The following is a 20,692-nucleotide window of genomic DNA, read 5'->3' as shown; positions in this document are numbered from 1 at the left end:
TAAATACAGCAAGTGGTCAGATACATGGACAGAAGTCCAACTTGGAGGTATAGATGTTAGCACCATCTGTATAGAAGGGGTTATCAGAGTCAAGAGTGGGAAGAAATCTTAAGGACACCTTCATTAGATTTGAACTAGCTTGATATGTATGACTGACTATGAATGGAATTTGCTGTAGAATTAACACCAAACTGCTCTACCAAGAGATAGCAAAAGACCGTGTTATTTAATAATGCTTTATAAAATTTTATTTGGTATTATTCAATCATACAGATTTTGTGGTAAATGTGCATTTCTAAAAGTGCATAATCAAACATTTAATTTTTCTTGATCTTGCATTTGTCATAGAAATATGCCACAGATGATTACATAAAGATTCACTACTTATGGATTCATATTAAAATATGCCACAAAGAAGAGATAAACTAATTTATAGGATGCTATTTGCTGATTATGAAAATAGAGAAATACGAAAATATCATTTGGCAGTAACAGAAAATATTTCTTTTTTATTTAATTACTTTCAAAATTCCACATAAACACTAAAATAAAGAGTTGGTAAAGTGGTATCACACATTTAATATATATTTCCAATACTATATTTTTCATTCTTGAATGATGAAGCACATGACCCACTGCTATATAATCTGGGTTGTGTTCAAACATTAATTGCTGTAATCATGAAGGTTACTATTAGAAGCAGATAGAACAGATCTGTGCACAGCAAAAGAGTGGCTTTAACCAGAGCTCCGTCCTAACACATCTTACTTTGTTAGGAACATAGTTTAAATATTTAAAGAAGAATGTCATGTTGATTCATTGGTGGCGTTTGGACACCCATCTAAGGAGTGAGTGATGAATAGCACAGTGTGATATGAATGGTTACTAAATACTCTCGCCTTCAGTATCCAGCACCAAAAAGAAGTTATTTCAGCGAAGGGGCCTGAAAAAAGTTTCCCAAATCCTTGTTGGCTTTCTTTTCCTGCCACAGAAAATTATTATGTGACTTCATTTGAGCTTTATGGAGCTAATTACCTCTGCTTAGAAACAGAGTTAAAATTAAATGTAATTTTTAATTATAAAATGTTGCCTTGGAAACATTTGCTCATAAGTTAAATTGTACTTTGTTCTAAAATACTTATTTCTTTTACAATTAGAAATCAAAGACAGAGCCCAGCATAGGGCAATTTGGAAACTGTAGTATTAATTGCCACAAAACTGCTAATATTTTTCATAATGGACAACTGATGGTGAACGTCCAATTAACTGCTACACAGTTATATTTAACAGCTCTCCTCAGAAAAGAATTATTCTATTTTACGACCATTAACTGAATGGTCACTGGCAGTAGACATTTTTAAAATTTAGAAATTTCTTTAGAAATTATCTTTTTTTATTTAGAAATTATATGTTTGTTTGAATTTAGAAAGAGCTGAGCATAATGATCACAATTAAAAAGATCAGCATAAGTAGGTGACCTCAAGGTCCACAGCAACTGTTTCACAAATCACCTTAAGACATGGGATTCACAGCCAAGGGCAAGCCTCTCTTTGGTTCATAAGGTGTTGTCCTGGAAACCATTCTGATGCAGTCGATAATAGGGCAGACAGAGAGACACAGGGTACAGCCTGTACAACTGTCAGTAATGGTGGGCAGGTGGGTTTCAGGATCAAACTGGATAGCCTGCGAACAGAAATAAAGAGTCTTGCTGTCACTGCCCACAAAGGTCAAGAATGCCCCCATTTTAGCATCAACGTTTTTTTCCACTGCAGGAGAGCTGCACTTGGAGACAACTACGCCCAGCACCGTGGTGCAGCTATAGCAACAGTTGAGCTGCCAGGGAGAAGGAAAAAAAAAAAAAAAGGACAAAAAAGAAATGCCTTTAAAATTAGAAACACAATGTTTAAAATTCCTTAGAGGTATTTTTCTCTCTTTGTGTGAGGAAAATATTTCATAACATAGTAACTCTCTAGTGTCCTGTGTTCTGAGAAAAACACAGGTCTTGTCAGTCTGACCATGACTGGGCAGGTGTCAGCTACCTGAGGGGGGCAGGGTGCTTCCACACCTTGTCCTTCTCGCACTCATGGTTCTCGGCAGTGGAGAAACGTCACTGTCAGATGGGGCAATGAATGCACTTGTTTGGATTTCAAATTATGTGTGTAGTGTTTAGAAGAAGGCAATAGGAAAAAAAATTAGCTTAAGTGCCAGCTTTCAGGTTTGAGGATTTCCAAGCTGATTCTAGGCATTACCCGACCACCAAGGGGAAAAATCACTGAAAGATGGGAGCCTGGACACCGCTTCCTGGTCCTGGCCTGACACTCCTCAGCTGGGAGAACCAGGATAAGTCTTCCAGCTCTAAAACTGCTCAGGATTTTGAGAAATTCAATAATTTATTCCATTTCCCCCCCTCCCTTCTTTCCTTCCTTCCTTTCTTTTAACATGAAGCAATCTATAATGTGCAATGAAAATACCTAGTGTGAAATTTACAATTAGATTTTTATTTAAAGTCATGATGATTATTTGTTAAAGAGAGAAACATTTGTTTCCAAATGTTATAACATTTCTTATTTGGAAACAACATGCAAGAATTTCCATCTAGGGGAGACTTCAGGGTAGATACGTGGGGGCAGAGGGGACTTGAGGACTTGTCTGGAATCTTGCAGAACAATTTGATGTTTTTACTCAGATGGTGCACTAATTTGGAGGAACAAGCTAGGGGGCTGAGCAAAATTATGAGGGTCATTAAGCCCCCGCCTCACTCCAGATACTCCTTGAGGCCAGGTCTGCAAATCTTACATTTTGAAATAATTACTGAATTCTGTTGTGTTTTTTTTTCCTGTGTCATACAACATGCTATATAATCCAATTCAAAATATTTTTTATGTTTAAACTTTTCCTCCCCCAAATGAGGCTACTTGTAACTATAATTTTTTTCTCTTTTATGCACATAAAAATGAAAATGGTCTCAGAGTAAATTATGTCAGGCTGCTTAATATTTTTTAAAAATTTCTGATCTTTAAGGAAACAACCATATATCTGAACAAGAACTGTAGTTATGACAAACTATTAGAAAATTTGTCTAAACAAATTGTTGCTATGTTTTGTAAAACAACATCTCAGATGGCTGTTTAAATGAGTAAAAGCTATTTCTCTTCTTTATGTACCCTTTTATAAATAGAAATCCAAGAAACAATTGATGAAAATAAAATAATACTTATGTTTTAGAAATCTTAAACTTTGGGCTTCCCTGGTGGCGCAGTGGTTGAGAGTCCGCCTGCTAATGCAGGGGACACGGGTTCATGCCCCAGTCTGCGAGGATCCCACATGCCACGGAGCGGCTGGGCCTATGAGCCATGGCCGCTGAGCCTGCGCGTCCGGAGCCTGTGCTCCGCAACAGGAGAGGCCACAACAGTGAGAGGCCCGCGTACCGCAAAAAAAAAAAAAAAAAAAAAAAAGAAATCTTATACTTTGAAAATTTGCAAACATGTAAAACTTTTCAGTTGAAGATTTTGATTTTCTATTTTTTATCCTTTAGAGACATAAGAGTCAAAGGACTTTTAAAATCTTTTTAAATGTATAATTGTGATTTTTTTCCCCTCATTAATAAGATTATTTTTGCTAAAATTGTACCAAGGCTAGAATTCCAAGGTGGGAGTAATAACCTCTAAGATTTAAGATGTTAGAACCCTGATGCTGTGATTTTAGTGATGAAACTTCCTTACTTATCTCTGATTGGTTAATTAGAGAAAAGAAGAAATGAAAATGAATGTGATATGATTAGCATTTTCAAAGTAACTGTTAGAGACACTTCTCAGATAGAAAAAAAGTGATACAAGGGTGAAAACTTGGTATAGAAGTAGTGTTAAATTAAGGAAGAAGAGATTTTTAAAAAATTAAAATTATGTCTGTCATACCTGTATTAGGTGATCAGAAGAATATGTAATATCGTACCACAAGCAAATAGGAACTTTCTCCAAGCTGAATAAGGTAAATGAACTACAATTTTTAACAATGGCCAGTTTATCTAATTTGAAAATTCATTAATCATCTTAAAGGGATCTTATTTTACTTTATTATACTTCTTTATAGCTTGAAATATTTAATGAAAATAATATTATTCTGTAGTTTTTAGCCTGAAGACAGTTGAATGCCCATTTTTTCTTTATTGTTCCATGGCAGACTCTCAGCTGAAGGCTGAGGAACTGGAAAGAATCTCTGGATCATTTCATGTGGTAGGAATACAACTTGTTGACTCTTCCAGCTATAGAGGAATTTCTGGTCCCAACCAGCCCATCTAGTTGGTGGGAAAATGCTTTTTCTTTCTAACTGAAGCTCAATCAATACTGAATGCAAGAGCATTCTCTTTTGGTAGAAGGAAGCAAGTCCTTTCAGGGTCATGGCAATAAATTGTAGCTCTTTTCCCTCTGCATGAGAGCTTAATGCTTCCTCATGGGCATAATTGTGTGAATTTCTTTTTTTGTTTGAATTCTTCCTTCCAATTTTATGAGTGATGAAATGATACTAAAACAGTACTGTCCACTGAATGGTGGCATCGTTAGTATGAGTTATGGCTTCCCTTTAAAAAAAAAATCACTATGTTATGAGGGTGAGAGGACAGAGAGCTATGTCACTGCTGAGTAGCAATGTTTGGCACGTCTGGTCTGAATCCCACACTTTGTGACAGAAGATGCTTTCTGCTACAAAAGCCAAGAAGAAACATGCCTCACAGCATCCTAATTGCAGCAGGATTCTTACCTGGTAGCCAGAGTCATTACAGGTCATGTAGCATTTGCCACAGCCGATACACATTTCTTCATCAATCACAGCCACAACTTGCTCTACGGTGCTCAGTTCACCAAATGTTCCAAGGTACTGCAGTGCTTTTCCAATCACATCCTGAAAGATAGGCACTGAATTACTTACAGTGTTCATTGTAAAACATTGCCATGTGATGATTAGTATCTGTCCAAATTTCCCTGTTTTTATAAAATCCTGCATTATATAACTTAGAAGGTTTTGGATACTGTAGTTCTCACAGATATACTTTTTATAATTATAGCTTACATATTTCTGTCTCCTGAAAGATGGGCTTTCTGTATATATCTAGCGTAGAAACACAAGACCTAACTAATTGCATTCATCAGGTTTTCTACAAATGATCTAAATCAGTGTTTCTGTGGACAGAAGAAATGACACCCTTTTCAGTGGTTGTGGCTTCCTTTTTCTCAATTTTGGACTTTGAATGATCCAAAAGTAATGAAAAGTGACAAAGGGTAATGCACTGATACTAGAAAACTTTAGATTGCTAGGAATGAGGGGAATAAAAATGTGGACACTCTGCATTTATAGCACTGCATTTGGAGTCTAGATTTCATTTAGAAGAGTGCTTTGATAGCATACCCCCCTGTCATGTCTTGAAGAGTATATTTCACGATTTAAAAATTCTAATTTATGTTAATTAATTAGGTTAATTTAATAGCTAAATAAGATGCTCTTTTACTATTAAAGAACTAGGATTTTCTTCATTCACCACTGAAGATTTTTCATGCTGTTACACATTGCTTTGTTCTTCATATTAATTGGAAGTGTGCTTAATATGTGAAGCACAGAAGATGTTTCATCAACAATAAGAAACACTTTGTTTCATAAAACAGAAGAATGTAACAATGTTTGTAAAATTAGTATGCTGTCAAGATTTTCTGCTTCTGTTTTTAACTTTTAACAAGACAATCTTTTGTTTGAATTCAAGGTCCGTCTTCAAGGTGGTTTGACTCACATTTAAAGCCACCTTCCTATATTCTCTATGGTATCTTATTTTCTGTTCTTCTTTTTATGACCTTGGTTACCCTTTTTTACTCTATTTTTTCCCGATTTCAGCTCTAAATGACAATATGCTCATGACTTTGAGCTTTTAAACTGAAACAAAGCTTACATAATTATATACCATTCGTGTGTCTCTCAAAAAATAAGGTGATCAAAAACTTACTGTCTTGACTATTTTCTTTTCAGTGTGTTGAAGGTATAATTTCAGTGATACCACAGTCTGTTTGTAGAGGGGGGGCACTTGATGTCCAAATCAATATCTCCATTCTGAATTTCTCTCACAGACTTAAGATCTACTTTTATCAGCTGCATGATAAGCACTGTCATTAGAATTTGGTATGTCAAATTCACCCCTCACCGAATTTTTCATCAGCATCACAAAACTGGATCTTCCTTCTGATTTCCTTAGTCTTACTAACACTGTTAGGATTTCTTCAGTCACTGAGGCTTGAAATTTCAGAGCTGTATTTCACTCTGACTTCTCCCTACTCCAAGATCTCATTAGTTGCCAAGTCTTCTGAGCTCTGGATCTGCAATATCTTCTGAATCCTCTTTCCAAGTCTACTATAATCTTTAACCATTACTAATTAATTTCCCATTACTTCTAATGTACTTATAAGAGCCTACATGTCTCATCCTCTTATTCTCCCTTTCCTTTCTACCTTATGCAGTGTTGTCATCTTCATCTATGCTGTAGAGCACAGCTTAAATGTTCTCACTACCTTACTCAAAAATCTGTTGAATTAAATACAGTTTCACATTTAAGTCTAGCATTTAAGGCTTTCTACCAACTAGTCTTTTTTGGTCTTATTTCTCACTTCCGAACACCATGTGCTTTAGCTACACTGGACACATGCCCTACACTGAACACACTTGTCAGTCAACTCCTCTGGCACCTAATTTTATCTTGAGTCCTCTGTCCAGAATACCCTTCCTTCCCATCTTCACTTTGAAAAATCCTGTCCATCCTTCAAAGACATCTCACATGCCACTACTTCCTGAAAATCTCCTTAATTCTTCCTTCTCCTTTCCTAACCAAATTGAAGGTGTGATCTCCCGCTTCTTCATTCTCTTCTTCCTTTGTCTCCTACATCTTTTCCTCCTGCCCTTTTCCCCTCTTCATCCTCTCTCTCTCCCCCTCCTACCAATGCAATGGCCTAGAGTGTTTTATCTATTATGTGGAACTAATGGTTACAGATTACTTTGAGTTCTTACTATGTATCAGGCCAGTGCCATAATTTTTAAGCATTTTCTCATTTAAATCTCACACATTTTATAGAGGATGAGATTATTGACATTTAAGGTATAAAATTAAATAAATGATGAAGCAGGGATTCAGACCAGTGCTGCCTAACTTCAAATTCTATGATCATAAGCACTCTGCTTTACTGGCTCATCGGTTATTTCTCTATTTAGCAAAGTTTACTTCATGTTGTAGGTATTTTCTACATTCAGCTCCTTATTTGCAGCCTCTTAGGAGGCTTTATTCATCTTTGTATCTCATGTTGTGTATCTTGCTCCTCAGATCACTGAAACATAACGGGTACTCAAATCTTTGTTAAAATAAATGTATCTTTAGTTTTTCTATATACTAAATATTCAGCAAAATATTAGGCATACAGTTGTATGAGCTAACAGCTACTTTTTGATTTACCGAATACTTTTATTAATATGAGATTCACAAAAAGATTTAAGTACCTCTTTAAATACAAAATAATCATAGTCAACGTATCTGGATATGTTTAATATTTTCTAATATTTTAAGACAGCAAATGCATGAGGTCACTCTATGGCTGTAAAAGACTCTACGTGGTAGAAAATAATTTTTTCAATCTAGTAAACAAATTAGCCAGAACAGCTGTTTCATTGAATTAGATCATGGCTTGACTGAAATCATCAGTAAATATTCAAAAGATGATTAAACAGGAAACTCCTTAGATGGTCATCCAGCTTATAAGGCTTATTCCAAAGAAACAGTGCATATTTCTAAGGTATTTTATTGAAGGAAGCAAATTCACATTCTGTGTATATCAAATACGCCTTTTGCTCTATATTGGAGATTTGCTGTTGTCATTTATTAAAACATCATTGTTTAATGCAAAACTAAATCAAACAAAGTCCTTGGAGCCTCTAAAAATTATTTACACATGGTGTTAAAAATCACCCCTCATTCATCATAGTTCTTAAGAAAATTATGTATATATATATTTAATCTGGAAGAGGATAAAAGAATGGCAACAATTTTAAGTTATTTTGTAAAGAGTAATCAAAGAAAATGAATTATCATTCTATGTGGCAGAAAACGTGGACATTTGTTTAAAACTCAAAGCTTCCAGGTAGCACTGCCAGCTTATAAATACCCTTGAGTACACGTTCTGGAATTTGGAGTTTGCTGAAAGTTGCATATAATCAGTAAAGCACATATGGCTAGTCTAGTCCCTGTTGGACACATACCTGTGGAGATCAGGGTACCTACATTCATTATTCCAAGCAGGGTGTGGATATACAAAGGTTGCGCGATCTGCTATAGCCATCCCTGATTAGTGGAAAAGTTTATGTATGAATGTGTATGTGGGAAGAGTGATGCCAAATTCTTTAAAGTGTAGGTGATACATGTGATTTAAATATGTTTTCCCAAAATTAACATTGGGAAGCAGTACAGAATTCTAGAATCACATCTTTGTCAATTAATTATTTGTTTGGGATAATCAGAAGTATTTTTAAAAACTAGATCAGTCAATATTTCTGTTTGATATAAAGTTTGGGATCAAAAGTGAGGAACTAGAGGGCCCCCATCCCATCCCTGCTGCATCATACTTAATGTATTAGGCTTAGCATGACTTTCTTACTTTTGGCCTATTTTTTTTTACGGGTGATTGAAGTATTTTCAAGTTGTGATTGATATCTGGCGTGTTAACTGTCCTTAGATTTAAGTCTTCTACACATCTGATTAGCATACTATTTACGATACCTGTAAAAATGTGTCATTCAAAGGCCAGGACCAAGGACAGTGTGCTGTGGGCAATCACTATGATGTCTATCCAAAACAGATCAAAATTATTTGGACGTAGCTGTTTAATTACTTTACCATTTCCTTATCTGTACCATTACCAATGTCACAGGTTCTTATCTGTTATATCAAGTTCACTGCTTGCCTAATAAACCTATCAAAATAGGAAATGAGATAATTTGGTTTGTTCTCACAGAATTTATGCTGACACTTGATAATTTCTTCCTTTACTAATGCTCTCAAGTCAAAAGTTTAATGATCCTTAATGAAGCTTTCTGGTCTACTTCTATCTTTTCTTCACTCCCCTTGCCACATCAACCTTTTCCTTTTCTAAAGAACCTAGAGCACCATTTAATTTTTAGCAGTGTGATACAGCAATATCATACTAAAATAGTTTCAAAAATACAGCATACAATTTACTTTTGATATCCTATATAATGTCCTCCGAGCTAGGAGACAGGGATGGTGACTGTACAATTAGATAGGGAAGTCTTGAGTTTAAATTCAGTAGAACTCTGATAACAGGACTCAGTGTGAATAAGCTGAGTTGGGAGGGCAGAGACAAAGCATGATTCAGGAAATAAAATAGTAAGTAAATTAGTGAAGAAGGTAAGAGAAACAAGCAAACCAAGAGATGGGGTAGGAGCTAGTGAGGACCTGGGAACTGAAGTGGGTGAGAGAGGGTGGAGTGGAAGGGAGCTTGTTACTGAGAGACAGATGGATGAGGTTTGAGTGTAGTCAATATTGGTTCAGTAGAGATCTGTGGCCCTGATCACTATATTCTTTTTATGTGGGCTGGCTCAGGCTTTAAAGTAGCAAGTTCTTGCCAGACACTTTGGATTTAAATACATTTAATGAGGCTAAATGTGATATGTTTCTACTTTATCCTTACCTATCTTGGGCTTCACCTCTCGAATATGTTTTCCTTATCCTTTTCAGTTCTAAAAGCATTCTTTATGGGGATGCTACAAAGATAACAGGAGCTGAACAGTTCTAATTGTAAGTTAACAGTATACCATCTGCTCTAAGTAGTGGGTGTATTCTCTCTTTTTTTTTTTTTTTTTACTTTTAATAGACAAAATACATTTCCATTTTTCCTAATATTTTCTCCAAATTCAGATAATTTGAGGCTTTGGTATTTCTGAAACACCTTAAAATCTTGACGCCACTCTTTTATGATCGTCGTTGGTAATGTGATCTCTATTTTCTCATATGACTATTCAATACTGAGTTATCTAAACGCTTCACTCTTTTCCTATTCCTCGTGAAACTCAGAGATTATGTCACCAAATTTCAATTTGACAGCCTCTCATTCTTCTTGATCCATGTTCAGGTTAGTGCTCTGACTACAGGATTGTTTTCTATTGTTGTTTCTGAGCTCCCTGAAAGTAGATTTACTAAAGGTGGCATACTTGTACATTTAAGTTTAGACTTCCTTTCTGTGGCCTAACAAACTCTACGATGATATGGGATGGTTACTTTCCTTCAAGATTCTTTTAGCTGCCATTTTCCCCAAACAGATTTTTATAAGGAACCAGAAATAAGTCAATGCAGTAAGTCTCTCATTGCTTCTCTCTCCTTTGTGAGATTAAATTTCCAACATGGCAATTCAATAGTTTTGCCAATGTTTTGCCTTTAGTGGAGTGGGATTTTCATCTGAAGTCTGTAAAGGCTTACATCGCTGCTCTATCTTGCCTGTCCGTATTAACCATCTAGTTATGGGGTCTCTGATGTAGTCCCGGAAAACATTTCTGTTTTCCTTTCATTTCACTCTCCTGCAGCTGCTTCCTCCATGCTTCACTTTCACGTTTGTGGATTTCCATGCATGTGTATATCTTTTTGACATATACTGTTCTTCCCCCAGCCCTTTCATCAGACTTATTTATTCCAAAGAAGATATACCTTTCCATCATCATATTCCGGTCAGGAATCACATCTCAAAACATCCCCGTAAGACTTAAGAGTTGATTTTCACCATATTCTGTTCATGTGTTTTAAAGTGCAGTCTGATAATTTTTCATCTGCTATTTGCCTGTATATAGACAACTGAGAATGTTAATGCCTCCCGCCCATTTCTCTGGTATCTTCTGAAAATGCTGGGAAAATCCTCTACTATTTTTCTTCCTGTGTCATCCCTTTTATGCTCCATAGTATCTAATATGCCTTACAGTTATATATGAGTACTTTTCTCCTTCCCCTCACAACTCAATTGAAATAATAAACCTCTCGATCAGACTGACTGGTCTCCTGCCAACACTGTCTTGCCAGTCTTATGAGATGCAGTCTATCTCTTCCTAGAAGCAGCAGGAAGAGATGAAAACATCACTAGTGCCCCTAAACCATTCATTTTCCTACCCAGAAATTCAAAGACGTTAGAGATACATTCCTGGCTTCATAAAGAGAATGAGAATTCATTCTCAAATATATCAACAGAAGTGGGAAGCATTCGGGGAACTTTATAAGCCTTGGCAGACACTCAAATCTCTGTTATATGCTGCCTGGGACTAAAGCACGTTTCTCATTTAGCAGGGCCAAATGTGCACGCTGTCACTTCAGTTCTCTTCAGCCAGGAGATAAAACGGCTTCCTATTTGGTTTCTTTTCTCTAGCACAGGTGAACCTGTGGAATGTGTTAGGAGCTTCTTCAGAAGGTCCTGGTTCATCTTTTAGAAGGAGACCTTTACATCTATTGCTGGAGGTCAGTTGTCTTTTTCTTACTTTATCTCATTCTTCCCCTTCCCCTTCAGCACTGATTTTGATTACCCTCCTCTTCCTCAGAAGCCTTTTCTTTCACAAAAGCGACAGCTCCGCAATATGGCAATATGTATGGTAAAGGTGTCACTATGAAATGGAAATCCAGATGTAGGGTTGATAAAAAGGAAATTGACTGGACGCCAGGCTGACGCTAGGGCCCCAGACTATTCCCTGTGGTAGGACTGACAGCCTCTGAGACCATTTCTTAGCTTCCAAGGACGCAAGGGGAAGCTGGATACCATGTTGGCTAGTGAAGACTTCTGGTTCTCAAGGACCCCCTAGTCACAGTGTAACACTGGGAGTAACCACTCTTGACGCTCTAGCTGAAATCCTTAAATGTTTAATCAGTATATCCCCTCGCCCTTTTACATCATGTTAAGACTGAGCAAGAAAACTGGATTATTTTCCTCATTACTGCCTCTCAGTTTGGTCCTTTCTAGGAAATCCTACTGAACAAAAGAATGAGTTTTGTATTGGATTTAAGGTCCCATGGCTGCATTTATTCCAAGTATGTATTAACACTATGCTTTGCAAACATACTCATATGCTTGAAATGCCACCTTCCTTTTTTTTTTTTTTTTCTTTCATGAGAGACAGAAGAAGATAGTGATTAAGGACCAAGTTTTAGAGCCAGATTTTGGAATCAAGTCTTGGTTTTCATGTCTTCCTAGCTGTGTGACCTTAGACAAGTTATTTAACCTCTCTGTTTATTAATTACTTAATCAGTAAAATAGGGAAAATATGGATACCTGATAGGGTTATGGTGAGGATTAAATGAGTTAATTCACAAGCATGCAGAACAGTGCCTGAAACCTCATAAGTACTCAATAAATATTAGCTTTTATTATTAATTCTCTGCTTAATTAACACTAATTTATTAAACTCCATGTTAAATATCACCATCTCTGTGAAGCTTTGCACAATTACCCGAGGCGGAACTAATCCCTTTCACTCCTCTGTGTTCCCAGAGCATTTTGTACATATTTGATTGAACTGTAAATAATTTTTAACATGTGTCTTTCTCCCTTGTTAGACTGTGAGCTCCGTAAGGATAGATATCTCTCTTTTTAAAATTCATGTTGTATTCCCAGTTTCCTGGATTGCAGTGAGTGCATAATAAATATATGTTAGCACTACATCTCCACCAAGATCAGGAAAAACCTGGTGCCTTGAACCATACCTTGTTAGTCTCTGGACGAAGACCCAGTCCTGAGCACACTGCTAAGGTCACATAGCAAATACTCAATAAATACTTACTGATTGACTGATATTGAAACTGCCTACTTCTGAAGCAGCAGACCATTAAGTCTTATCTGAGGCATTTGAAAGAAAAGAACAAAAGATGAGATCTATTGAGCATGGCTTGCTTAGAAATAATATTGTCACACTCATAACCAGAGAAGATGGGGGTAGATTAGAAACTTGAATCCATGACTGAAAAACTTGTTCAGACAAGAGGGGCTTAGTCAACTTTGTGGGACACTGGGGCCCTTTCTATAGCAGATGGGGAATAATATGCTGTGCTAGCTGAGAGGATAAACAAAGCAATGGCATGGAGTTTAAACTATTGAACAGAGGAATCTATAAAGAGGCCAGCAGCGAGTAGGGAAGAAACATGCTAAAATAAACAGATAGGTGGACAGGGAAGATATTAAGCACGAAAACAGATAACCCAGGCCCTCAGGAAAAAGGGGAGATGGAAAAATGGTATGTCAAGAACAGAAGAAACACTGTAGGGAAAACATAAAAGTAATGATGAAGCAGCAGAGGGAAGTACGTAGCATGCCTGGGTAAGTGTGGTACAATAAAACAATAAAAGCACAAGAAGAAATGTCTGATTCACATGCAGAGAGAAAATGACTCTTAAAGGGAACGTGGCTGTTAATTTCAATGGGGACTGAACAACCACATGGCCGCATCATCCAGATGGAGTCTAAAATAATGGGCAAGGGGGCAAGGGACTCGTGAGAAAATGACAACAACCGTGGCTCCTTACATTTGAATAGAACTATGCCTCGTGCAATACTTTCACACACATCATTTCATTTAGAACAATGGAGTTGAGGTCTTCCGGCCTTATCTAGTATTTATTCTCCTTCCTGCCAATCTCCCACCGAGATTGTTACAACAGCCTTCTAACCAGCCTTCCTGCTTCTGTCCTTGCCCATCTAGGATCTTGTATCAACACCGCAGACAGAATGAGCCTTTGAAAAATTTTGTCAGATCACATCATTCTTCCTTTTAAAAAGCCTCAATAGTTTCCTGCCAAGGACTTTCCTACTTCGGGGTCTTTGCATTTTCTGTTCCTTCTGAATGGAACGTTCTCCCCCGACCCCGATATCTATCTGCATTTATCACTCTCTCACTCTTTGAAGTGTTTACTCATATGCCATTTAACCAGGCAGGCATCTCCTGATCAACCTCTCCAGCAATTACTTTTCCCCTAATCCTGCTGTATCTTCTCCACAGCACTGTGACCATCTGACGTAGTATGTACCCACTCGTTCATTTGTTTATTGTCTGTTCTATAATGTAGACACCAAATGTAGACACCACGAGAGCTGGGCTTTTGTTTTGTTCACTACTGAATTGCTAGAGACTAGAGTAGTGCTGGAACATAGTGGGTGGATGTTAATAGTTGTTGGATGAATGACAAAATGGATGTATGGGTGAATAGGACAATTATTGCCAACTGGAAATTGGAATCTCAGTGGTTACGTGTGAAAGGCAAAATGAAACAATACCAGATGTCCTTGCCAAGATGAGCAGTGCTTTCTGACCTGTGGACCACTTCCTCATTCTTAAGACTTCCTCTATTTTTTTCTCCACGTCATCATTTCCTTCTGGTTATTCTCTTATTTCTTTGATCACTTGTTCCCATTTGCTTCCCCAGAACTTCCTACTCCCTCATAGGGTATTAGGTTAAGCAAGAAATGAAGAAAATATACGTGAAGCCTCTGTCTTGTGTCTGGCACCCAGTAGGCGGTCAGCATGTCAGTTCTTTTTTCTTTATATCATCCAGCACAGGTGCAAAATTAGTTTGAGTTCACTAATTTCAATATGCTCAAATCTAAATTTTTCACCCCACATTAAAAAACTCATCAAACCTAAAACACCGAGAATAAAACCCTGATTCATTATCTTTCATTTTTCTTTATCTCAGTTAGTGGGACTATCAAAAATCTAATCATCTTAGTCTCCTTATTTTCAACTCCTTACTGTCCCTTATACCTCAGTATATAAAGAGAATCATCAAATTTTAGAGGGAGAATTATCAAGTCTTCATCAATTTAACCTCTGCTTCTGTTTCCATAACCATGGCCACTCACCAAATCTAGGACCACATTATGAATCACCGGGAACAGCCCTTTTTCCACTTACCCCTCTAATCACTACCCAGTCTACAGGGCTCCTTAAACGCCAGTTCCTCAGAGAGGCCTTCCTCATCTCCTTCAATCTAAATTAGGTCTTGCTATGAAAGACTCCACACATCCTGTATTTTTCTTTATTGTTTGTATTACAAATATAGCTTTATATTATTAGTGTGATTCTTTGTTTTAATACCTGTTTCTTTCTCTATTCTGTATGCTTCATGAGGACAGAGGCTGTGGCTGTTTTATTTTTTGTACTATAGATGCTCAATTCCTAGCACACTGCTTGTCTCATGGTAGGTATATGATAAAAATTTCCTGAAAAATATATGGACTTCTTCAAAACTTCCAACTTGGTTGACTTCCAGAGCTTTATGTATTCCTACTAACATTCTTGAGTTCACTTTATTGGACATATGGAAATGGAGGGTCACCCTAACCTGTTATCTACTTCAAGCTGTCCATTCCTAACATCATAACTAATAGTGGGTAACATATACAGTATTTAGGATATGTTTGGTGCAGGCTAAAAGCACTTCACACACTACCTAATTTATAATCCCATGAGGCAGACTCTTTTTTTTTTTTTTTTTTTTTTTTTTGCGGTACGCGGGCCTCTCACTGCTGTGGCTTCTCCCGTTGCGGAGCACAGGCTCCGGACGCGCAGGCTCAGCGGCCATGGCTCACAGGCCCAGCCGCTCCGCAGCATGTGGGATCTTCCCGGACCGGGGCACGAACCCGTGTCCCCTGCATCAGCAGGCGGACTCTCAACCACTGCGCCACCAGCGAAGCCCAGGCAGACTCTTTAATTATGTCCACTTTACAGATTAGTTAACCGAGGCAAGTTCATGTAGCTGCTAAATGGCAGTGGCATAATTTGAACCCAAGCAGCGTGACAGAGTAGTTCCAGGCTTAATTCAGGAAACTCTTTTCCCATAAATATAATCTTCTAAAATCTTATAAACCTTGCTACATCTTGCAATGAAGGAAATAGCTTCTTAAGACTTTCTAACAGTCACTTTCTTCAAACACAGGCTACTTACTAAAATGACACTGGTAAGCCCAAATTCAGTTTCTTTAAATGCCTATGGCATTGCAGTAGGTAGAAAATCATATGTCACTCTCTTATCCAAGATGACTTAATGTATTGTCTGGACTCCATTCCTTCCTTATTTGCCAAGGATATAGCTTCTTTAATCATGCCCTTTCTGGTAGCTGTAGCTCTCCTTTCCTAGCATATAAACACATGCAAGCTTATAGTATCCTAACATATACAAACCAACCTTTCCCTCTACTACATTTCTTCTTGTCACTTTCCTTTTGATCTTTCTCAAGTTCAGGGAAGAGTATTCCATATGCCTTGTCCTTAATTTTGAAACCTTTATTCACTCTTCAATTTACCACCTCCTGGATTCTACTTTTCACCACTCCACTGAACCTGCTTAGGCCAAGATAAGCTAAAATATGAAGGTCTGATGTTTATGCTAAGGAGTTTACCTTAAGATCATGCTTAAGATGTGGGAATTTTAAGCAAAGGGTAAAACAATCAGATTTGCATTTAACAAAGAATACTTCATAATAGTTGGAGGATACATTAGGTAAGAATGAGAAAAGAAGGTGGGAGGCCAGTTTGTAGAATATTTCAGAATTCCAGGAAAGAATGTATAAAGAACTTCCCTAAGACCTTTGCTGTAGGGAAGAGCAGAAGAGGAAGAGGACATGACATAAAAATGATGGACATTGGTGAATGTCTATGATCCCATTCATGAGTGAGATGAGTCATAGGATGAAATCTAGGCCAAATTTCAGGTTTCTGCTTAGGTAAGAGGGTAGATAGAGTGCTGTTCGTTGAGACACAGGACTCAGGAGGAAGATCAGGCTTAGAAGGAATGATAATCAGTTTAGTTTGAAGTACGATGGCCTTTAGGCACCTTGCTTAGACTATTCAGGTGGAGGTATCCAGAAGATAGTGGGTGACACAGGTTTGAAGCATAAAAAGAGGTAGGGATGCAATCCAAAAATGGGCAGAAGACCTAAATAGACATTTCTCCAAAGAAGATATACAGATTGCCAACAAACACATGAAAGGATGCTCAACATCACTAATCATTTGAGAAATGCAGATCAAACCTACAATGAGATATCACCTCACACCGGTCAGAATGGCCATCATCAAAAAATCTACAAACAACAAATACTGGAGAGGGTGTGGAGAAAAGGGAACCCTCTTGCACTGCTGGCGGGAATGTAAATGGATACAGCCACTATGGAGAACAGTATGGAGGTTCCTTAGAAAACTAAAAATAGAACTATCAATTATATGACCCAGCAGTCCCACTACTGGGCATATACCCTGAGAAAATCATAATTCAAAAGGAGTCATGTACCACAATGTTCACTGCAGCTCTATTTACAATAGCCAGGACACGGAAGCAACTTAAGTGTCCATCAACAGATGACTGGATAAAGAAGATGTGGCACATATATACAATGGAATATTACTCAGCCATAAAAAAGAAACAAAATTGAGCTATTTGTAGTGAGGTGGATGGACCTAGAGACTGTCATACAGAGTGAAGTAAGTCAGAAAGAGAAAAACAAATACCGTATGCTAACACATATATATGGAATCTAAAAAAAAGGTTCTAAAGAACCTAGGGGCAGGACAGCTATAAAGACGCAGACGTAGAGAATGGACTTGAGTACATGGGGAAGGGGAAGGGTAAGCTGGGACGAAGTGAGAGAGTGGCACGGACATATATACACTACCAAATGTAAAATAGATAGCTAGTGGGAAGCAGCCGCATAGCACAGGGAGATCAGCTCGGTGCTTTGTGACCACCTAGAGGGGTGGGATAGGGAGGGTGGGAGGGAGGGAGACACAAGATGGAGGAGATATGGGGACATATGTATATATATAGCTGATTCACTTTGTTATAAAGTAGAAACTAACACATCACTGTAAAGCAATTATAGTCCAATAAAGATGTTTTTTAAAAAAAAAGAGGTAAGGATGGAAGATAGTTGAGTCGATATATAGGAAAAGTTTAAATGAATCATAAAGGGAAATGATATAGTAAGAAGGAAGCAGAGAGAGGAGTCCAGACACCATCATCATGTTCTCTCTCCACCCTTTTCTCTTATTGTACCCCAACCTGCACCTGCTTCTGTCATGTGAAGCTACATGCTTCTACTTGAACTCATCAATCTTCTCCTCAAGGTCCACCTTCTGCTACCTTTTCCATCTGGTTCATATCAAGAAGAAAAGGGAACTATGTTGAACATATTTCAAAGTAAAGAATCAGCACTGTAGTAGAAGAAACATTTTTGTCTTCACAGAAATGTTAAAAGTAGTACTAAGGTCTTCGTTTCAAATAAGGGGCTTATAGCCAAGAATTTTGGACTTTGTCAGAAGGTTCTATTTGTAAAGTGTTTTGTTAAACTCTTCCTTATTAGACAAAGATTTACTTAAGGTATGAAACTTTTTATAGAAATTGGCCATCCTTATTGGAACTTTGTCTAACCCATTTCTGATTCACTCTTGAAAAGCTTTAGCGAATTCTGAGACACTGAACATTTAAATGTAAAGTAAGTCATGCAATTTATGATACATTTTTTTGTCATTGGATCATAACTTGAGAGAAGGAAGGAGTCACTTTAAAATGCTAATATTGAGATCTTGGAATGGTTGCTTATTTGTGAAAAAAAATTAAAGGTATAGCCATATCTGATACTTTAGAGCAGAACAAATTTTAGATTAATTAAATAATCAAATGTAAATTCCAAAAGAACCAGATGGGGTGAATGCATATGATCTTAAGGCAGAAAAAGCTAAACTAAGCAAATAAAGAAAGGGAGAAATCACAAAACTAGCTTTTGCCAGATATGATTTCATAAAAGTAAAACTTCTGTATGTATATCTAAAAACACCATCATACAAATTATGAGGCAAATGGCAATATATAAAAAGTTTATTTAAAAAATCTATAAAACAAAGATAAATACTACAACAGAAAACTGGTCAAAAGAAATAAGTAACAAATTCACAAAAGAAGAAATGGTCAAAAATATATTAAAAAATCATGCCCATCTTACTACTATTTAGACATTGGAAATTAAACAAAAAATACTTTTTTGACTATTATATTAGTTAAAATTAAAAATCTATTGTTGATGGGTGTCTAAGAATATGAGTCCTCTCTTACATTTTTTGGCAGAATGTAAATTTGCACATTCTTCCTGGAGGACAATTTGGCACTATGTATCAAAAGCCCTACAATTTCACCTGCAATTTCTCTTGAGGAAACAATAAGAGATCTACACAAAGAGTTTTGTACAACAATAGTTATAATAGCATTATTGGTAAAAAAATTCTGGAAATAGCCTAAAAATTCAACAATAGGTTATTTTTAGAAGTTAATAAGTTCATATTATGAAATATTATAAAACCATTAGAGTGACATATAAATAATTATGAGGTTTTTATATAGAAAATTTGAGTATTCTGTGTTTATTTTAATGTATTACATTTAGGTTTAGAAAAAGAACTAGAATTTTATAAATCTAAATTTTAATAGTGATTAAGTTGAGGTGGTAGGATTATGGGTAAATTTTAGATTAATCTTTGTGCTTTTAACAGAAACAAAACAAAACAAACAAATGAAACTACAGAAGGTCAGGAGGAGGAAGAAAAGCAGAAAGGAAAAGAGACGTCTTTGTCCAGTGGTCTCCTCTTACAGATTTCTCATTAGATATTTTTCCCAAATCAAGTGATTAGTAGCACAGCGGTGACAAAAGCCATGTGTCACAATTCCCTTACAAAACGTTATTCTCCTTGTTCTATACTGACACCTTCATCTTCCATGAGCAATCTCTAGGTATATTTCGTATATTTGCTAGAATGGATCCAAACATTTTGGTCCCTATTATGAGCCAATCTTTTCAATCCTAAGCCAACAATTCTCAATTTCACCTTCATCCCCCACTCTACCACTGTTTATTATGTGACTTGATCAAATTATTTAATGCTTTTTAATTCCTCAATTTTCTTATCTGTAAAATGAATATAAAGATAGCACCTATCCCAGGTATTGTGAAGATTAAATGAGATAAAACATGTATAGCACTTGGAACAGTATTGGCATATTAGAGCTATTGGTTGCTACATACTCCCATTGGTGCTTTCAGGAGATGAAATTTCTCTCCTACTCTGGAAAATCATACTGGAATATGAGTAAAAGTGAATTTATTAGAGGACAACTGTTCTAATTAAAAATACAATCATACACACACAGAGCTCACTTTTGGTAACAACATCATGACTCTAGCGATCAAGTGTCATCTAACGCCACCACGAATATCTCTGGGACAGGAAGAGATCTCTATCTTCCTTCTTCCTCTAAAACATAAGCTCTGTCCCACTCTATAGAGATATAAAGCCTTATAGAAAGCAAGATGAAATGAGCAGTCATTGTCATAGCAAATGTAATTCCTCATTTTCCAGAAATAGTTGCACCTATAACTGGTGAAAATTCCCCATCTCTCTGCAGAAAAACCTCACCATTATCAGCTACCATTATGCTTTCTGACAGGACACACCATATTTCTAGAAATGATAACAGGTATTATAGAATGGGTATAGACACCCTGGGAAGAAAAACAAGGTAGTGGAAAATCCACTGGACATTGAGAAAAATCTACCATAGCAGCCCCTTAATATGTCAGCACTGTTATGG

General features: G+C 36.9%; 1 protein-coding gene across 3 annotated transcripts in view; it reads right to left on the bottom strand.

The window, feature by feature from the left end:
• Positions 1-478: 478 nt before the first annotated feature.
• The window catches only part of DPYD (dihydropyrimidine dehydrogenase), an 810,457-nt gene continuing 790,243 nt past the window's right edge, over positions 479-20,692 (bottom strand). For all 3 annotated transcript variants that reach the window (XM_019919998.2, XM_073810605.1, XM_073810614.1), the window contains 2 exons: positions 4,756-4,896; positions 479-1,683 (listed from right to left, as the gene is read on the bottom strand). In XM_019919998.2, the coding sequence (XP_019775557.1) occupies positions 1,513-1,683; positions 4,756-4,896 (312 nt within the window). In that variant the 3' untranslated portion in view covers positions 479-1,512. The remainder of the gene's footprint in view (positions 1,684-4,755; positions 4,897-20,692) is intronic.

This window comes from Tursiops truncatus, chromosome 1 (genome assembly GCF_011762595.2).
Source record: "Tursiops truncatus isolate mTurTru1 chromosome 1, mTurTru1.mat.Y, whole genome shotgun sequence".
NCBI classification, from domain to species: Eukaryota; Metazoa; Chordata; class Mammalia; order Artiodactyla; family Delphinidae; genus Tursiops; species Tursiops truncatus.
Note: the sequence above shows the minus strand (reverse complement) of the source record. Positions and strands in the feature narration are given on the sequence as shown.